At 30.2% G+C, this 6,474-nt stretch overlaps 1 protein-coding gene and 1 non-coding gene across 2 annotated transcripts in view; both read left to right on the top strand.

Annotated features, from left to right (window-relative positions):
• Window positions 1-3,948, top strand: part of LOC119674348 (ATP-binding cassette sub-family A member 17-like) — a 4,893-nt gene extending 945 nt beyond the window's left edge. Inside the window, exons 2-9 of the mRNA XM_038085484.1 lie at window positions 38-392; window positions 456-578; window positions 1,866-2,039; window positions 2,103-2,247; window positions 2,307-2,480; window positions 2,550-3,182; window positions 3,618-3,710; window positions 3,787-3,948. Of these exons, the coding sequence (XP_037941412.1) occupies window positions 38-392; window positions 456-578; window positions 1,866-2,039; window positions 2,103-2,247; window positions 2,307-2,480; window positions 2,550-3,182; window positions 3,618-3,710; window positions 3,787-3,946 (1,857 nt within the window). The 3' untranslated portion in view covers window positions 3,947-3,948. The remainder of the gene's footprint in view (window positions 1-37; window positions 393-455; window positions 579-1,865; window positions 2,040-2,102; window positions 2,248-2,306; window positions 2,481-2,549; window positions 3,183-3,617; window positions 3,711-3,786) is intronic.
• A 1,057-nt stretch (window positions 3,949-5,005) lies between these two features.
• Trnae-uuc lies at window positions 5,006-5,077 on the top strand. The gene has a single exon. It is a non-coding gene; the product is annotated as a tRNA-Glu (tRNA).
• The last annotated feature ends 1,397 nt before the right edge of the window (window positions 5,078-6,474 follow it).

The raw sequence follows: 6,474 nt of genomic DNA on the forward strand, positions 1-6,474 counted from the left end.
CTTCCATGTCATTTTTCTGATTCCATTTTCTATATAGCGGAGTTTCAGAGAAGCTGGTGGTTCAAATAAGGAAATCATTGTTACAAATTCTCCACAAAAATATGAGATCGAATCTTTAGTACAGTATTATAAGACTCGTGTCTCGCAACCAATATTGGTGCTGATTGTAATGGTTTTTGTTTGTCTTATAAGTATATCGAGTGTATCTTTCGTGACATATGAAAGAACTACATATGCCAAGTTAATACAATTCATAAATGGACTACATTTTTGGATTTACTGGGTGTCACATCTTATATGGCAACTGATTTTCTTCTTATTTATACCTATCGTCGTGGTTGCTGTTGTTATTTGCATCTTCTCCACAAAAAGTGATTACTTTTCAGATATGGGTAAATATCTTTACTAACACTAACTGATGAGGTTTACTAAAGCCTAAATAAACTCTCCTACAGCTGATTTGTTTGTTATTATAATATGCGTTGCAATATATATGTTGCCATTTTTATATTTTTGTACCTTTCATATCCAAGAACAACACATGGTACCTGCTTTAATAATTGCTGCATTTATTATGGGTAAGTTCAGTTTTTTTTAATAGATTATTGAAATTTTATTGTAAAAACATATAGAAGACTTTAGAACTTCAATACAAGTGCTGGAATATATTTTAACATATATTTATAATAAAAGACATAGTACATTATTAAATATCAAGTAGGCTTTGATGTACCCTAAGACAATACTCGTTAACCTGATTTAGATAGAAAGGTCAAGTTGACTAACAAATTGAAAAGTAGAATTTTAGAACCCATCGAAAAAAAATATAAGATCCTTGATGTTACAACTTAAAAATGTTACAGATGTTAAACCCATCATATGAGCGATATCGATCTCTATCGATCTATGAAAACATCGTTAAATGAGATCTTCTTCCGCTAAATATAATATAGATAAGTTGTAGAATGGAGTTACAGAAATTTTGAAACATATCTTAAACACCATTGAACCAGATTTAAGGTTTCCAATTCTGATCATATGATTATCAGCTGATTTGTTTTTAAATTTTAGAGCGTATATTATATATCCACTGCAGTTAAAAGTACTTATATTACAGCGTATTCACACTGTCTCATTTAGGCAGTTTTGCTAATTATAGTATGATTTACAATACAAAGAGGTTTCATATAAATGAGCTCATCATCAATATATCAGCTCATTAAGGCGAAAAATGTCGAAAGCAACCCTTAAAAATAAATTTCCCTTATGGGAAATTACCAAAATTTGAATTATGTGTCATATGTTTTTTATGTAAAACGTAAACAAACAACACCTGAGGTAGAAACAAAGGCACTGAACAAGTAAGTATTTAATAAAATCTTAGTTTTTATTAATTTAATATATAATTAATATATAAAATGTATATAAATGATTTAATATATATATTAAGTATTTAATTTTTGTGTGTGATATATTATGAAGTGAAGTTTATAAAAGTTAATAAATGTTCTGTCGTCCACTCATTTATATAAATGAGCAAGTGCTTAAATATGACAATGTGAATGTGCTATAAATTATTCCCATTAGTGGCTTTAATGAGCAAAACTGCCTAAATGAAACAGATGGAAACATGATGTTAGCGCGGCTATGAAACTCACATTTCACAGATCTTACAGATACAACAGATTCGTGCCTACGATATAAAAACAACTAATTTCACCAGTATTTGAAATACTATATATAATCCTTATTATTCTAAACATTTTAGGCAGTCCAACCATCTTTTACTTATAACTGATCAAATAAAATTTTAATAAATGATCCTTATATATTATTACGAGTATTAATATGTTTTGTAATATTAGGTATTTTGGATATGTACTTTACTACTTTTCGAAACCATTTGTCTTTCATCCTCAGTATAGTTCCATTTTATGCAGTGCTATCTGCGATAGAAGATTATCACGTTCATAAAAAAGTGCAAGAAGCTTGCACAAATATAACTATAGAAAATTGCAATGGAACTACAAATTGTTGTTGTAAGATCTAATACTTTATCTGATCATATTTTTAAATATCTTCATAATTATTGAATTCTACAGATTCAAAATATAGTTGGGGAACATCAGGAAGGTTAGATGAATTGGCCTTCATGCTGTTTTTCGGAGTATTTTTCTTCAATTGGGTTGTGCTCACGGACAGTGGGTTTATGAACGAAGTACTGCACTGGGTACGAGACGTGCACAGGTGAGTATAAGTGGCAACCACTTACCTAAATGAATAAGCAATAACAAACTATTTGGAAGTGAATACAACATAAATAAGGTAGCACCTGATGAATCAGTTGAGGATGAAATTACACGAGTGGACAATATGACTGATGCGGATATGCAGCAGCAGACAATCGTTGTTAATCACGTAACTAAAGTGGAGCAAGATCAAAAATTTGTTGTGAACGACGTGACATTTGCGATCGAAAAGTAAGTATTTTTTCCGAAGTTTTTAGTCATTGATCTTTTCAATTAAAAATGCTTCGCTTTTGCTCTTAGAGAAGAATCTTTCGGTGTTGTCGGTTTATATGGGTCTGGAAAAAACGCTTTATTAAATGTTATTGCAGGTGTAACCCCACCTACAGTTGGCGTTGTACGTATCAACAATAAAAATATGAATGCGTTTTTTATAAAAGAAATTTATTCTGACATTGATTATCTGGCACGAAAGAATGCATTGTTTGAAGAGTTCACAGGTTATCAAAACTTGAAATTGCATTTCCTAATAAATGGTATTGAAAATATAAATGATGTTTGTGAAATACTACTGGGTTCATTTTATTTAACTGATGTTGCATCGACGAAAGTGAAACACTACACTACAATGAATAAATACATGTTACGTATGGCGGTAGGTTGCATTAGAAGAAAGTCTATAGTATTAATGGATAATCCTATAAGCAACACAGATCCTCCAACAACAATCATGTTATGGAGACTTATCAATATAATGCGATCGACTGGTATGACTATATTGTTGACAACTAATAGTATGACAGATTGTAATATGTGCTGCACACGATTTGCCATCTTATCTGGTGGTGAAATGAAGTTCATTGGGACCAAGGAAGAATTACTAGAAAGGAGTGAAGATGGATATATTCTTGAAATTATTATTAATAATGATCGCTCGTAAGTCTATAGCATATACATTTGTAATATATTTGTATATTACTAAGATATTACCACTGTTAGACTTAGTTTCGGTTTAGGACGTGTGCGAGTTAGGCTAAGTTGCGTTCTAAATGAGAGAAATTCTAAGTTCTGCCGATAATGTAGTGATGTGTCGATACGTGTTAATAAATAGCTAAATGTGTGCAGTGCAAAAAATCCCAAAAAATCTCCCATTTGGTTTAGCATCAACTTAGCCTAACTCGCACACGTCCTATAATCACAGTCATATGAATGTTCATGACTGTCTCTCTGACTGAACTAATTGAAATAATTTTATACCGTAGTAATAGATTACGATAGCTGGATACATAAGACTGATTTCACTGACTAAAACTGGTTATTTTCTATCCCTCTACTAGTCTATTATGTTAACTTGTAATTTTTTTGCTCCAGATCTGACGTTTCAATTATAAGTAGTGAAGAGAGTATTAAGAAAGTGGAATTAAATGATTTTATGCAGTCAAGATTTCAAAATCCAAAATTAATGTAAGTGTATTTTTAATATAATTTTTAAAAAATAAATAATAATATTTGTAATATAAAATGTAATTCTAAATATTAGATTAATATGTTTCCCACGGTTCAAGTTTTTTATACCACGTAGAAATAAACTATGGAAAACCTTCAAACTTATGGAGAAACATAAAACCGAATTGTCTATTGTCAGTTACTTCGTAACTGAGAAGGATTTTCAAACAATTTTAGTGGAATTTTCAAGATGATAAAATTTTTATTAATAATTTTTATATATTTTTAAAAAAATAAATTTTATTTAACAAAATGTAAGTAAAGAACGTCACTAGAAATTTTTACTAAATTTGTTATATCCGAGTATAGCGGTTCAAGGAAGCATTGATAATTTAAATCTAAAACTCTACTTGGAGAATCGCTGTTATCAACTATTGCTTTCGATGCTATTTGAATAAGGAAATATTAAATTGTAACTGACAACTCTCTCTCTCTCTCTCTCTCTCTCTCTCTCTCTACCACAAATTCAGGTTATATAAGTATAAAGTAAGCTAGAATGAGCTTAAAATCTGCTCTGCAAAATGCAACTCAAGACTTGTTTCTTTTTTCATCTACTATTTTAACCCCTCCACACAGATAGTTTTTCTAATACCGACAATATTTCATCTGCTTGTGTTCGATCTATTACGAATTATTGCAACAGACGGTGTTTCTACAACTATTGCAACTATCACTCATTTTGTTCTAGAGGTATGACTTGAATGTATTACATTTTTTATTCTTAATACTGTTTGCAATACTACTTAAAAGTATTTAAAAATGTGTTTACACTATGATTAAGTCTACTTAAATATTTTCTATCTCTTTTGTATATACCAATCAATGGGAGCAATTATTTTTTCAATTAATAAATGCTCCATTGTTTCATATAAAATAAAAAATAATCTCAAAAATAATAATATACACATATATAAGATGTACAATATTTATTATTGAAATATTAACACATAATTTATATTTAAATTGTATAAATGTTTTTTTATTATTTAAAAAAAAAATAATAATAAAGTAACTTTTTATAAATTATATAAATCGTTAATTACATATATATTATATTATATATAATATAAAAAATTAATTTTTAGTAGAAAACTTTTAATATTATTAAATTCTTGATTGAATTTTAATTTTATTTGTACTGTACACATAATTTCTTAAACATGCGGTAAAATGTGATTATTTTTAAAATAATTTCTCGATAGATAGCGCTACAATAATATTTTATATTCGTACTGTGACACTCCACTAATACATCCCATATGGTCTAGTGGCTAGGATATCTGGCTTTCACCCAGAAGGCCCGGGTTCGATTCCCGGTATGGGAAAGTTTTTTGGTAATTTTTTATTTTTTTTTTTTGAAAAATTAATTGTTTCACATTTTTGAATAAAAATTTTTTTTAAAATACAATTATATTCATCCTAGGTTTAAAAAATTTGTGGAGTTTTCGGAGAAAACCAATATTGCTTTATCACATAATTTGAATTTATAAAAAAATAAACGCTGTTGTCCGAGAACAATAAATAGTTATATCTTGGAGTGATTGAGAGTAGAAAAGATAATTTGAGGGTATACGTTTATGACTATGATAGCGTTTCAAATTTTGTTGAAATTGGACAAATAATTACCAGATAAAGTTAAAGTGATAAGTAAATATGATTGCCCCAATTTGTTTACAGTTTTCTTGCTAAATTTTTCAATATATTCACACTATGTAATTTAAACCTAAAAATCTAAGAATAAAAATATTTTGATCCGAAACATGTTTTTGCCATCGTCCAGATGTCCCAGCCATTCTTACATTGTTTGTAAGTTTCCGTTCCGGAAATTTCAATGTCTAAAAACCAACTCGCTCACTGAAACACTCACTAAAAAAGTTGATTGAATCTTGGAACTGATGAAGCGAACCTGTTACGTTAGCTGTCAGAAGATAACGGGGTCTTTAAATCAATTACTTGAAAATTTGGTACCATTTAAAAATATTGTACTCAGCAAAGACGATGATTAGATACCACAAGAATTCAGCCAAAGCAATTTGTTTGACCGAATTACCATCAGGGAAGCACTACTAAAATACAACGAAACCATTTTCGAATTTAATTATTATTGGCGAAAAAAAAACAAATACTAGAATATCCAACGCAAACAATCATGGCCATAAGTCGATGGCCCTGCACAAAAGACTCCAAACTTTGAATTGATTGCAAACAAGGCTATACTGAGTGTATATTGAGTGGAATAGTCTATTATTATTATTTATTTGATCATATGTTAACAACCTGTTCAGGCGCCTGTACTGTTTACGCGCACTCTCCAGTCCTGTACATTAGGTCCGATTAGAGCTCCATCAACTTAATCAGTCACCCTGAGACATGGTCTACCTCTATGCCTTCTTCCTTCTAACCACTACTTCAAACATCTTTTTCGCTAGAGTGTCTTCATCCATTCTCAAGTCAGCGAAGCCGTATTATCCATACCGTCATAAATCATAAATATAAGACAGCATATTATTCCATGGAATGTGGTGGTCTTTGTCAACTTGTAGACGACCAAAGATCTTGTACCGTTTGACTACGATTTGTTTCGAACTCTGCAAAACTTTTGTCATGATAAAGAATTCGCTGAGGGAAGAACCGCTAAAAAACATGACCAAACCTGTCTCGATAATAGAGTACTAGGCCAAACGAGAAGCTTCTGAAAACTACTTGGCCAAGGTTTTCGTCG

The sequence above is a fragment of the Teleopsis dalmanni genome, chromosome 2 (genome assembly GCF_002237135.1).
Source record: "Teleopsis dalmanni isolate 2A chromosome 2, ASM223713v2, whole genome shotgun sequence".
NCBI lineage: Eukaryota > Metazoa > Arthropoda > Insecta > Diptera > Diopsidae > Teleopsis > Teleopsis dalmanni.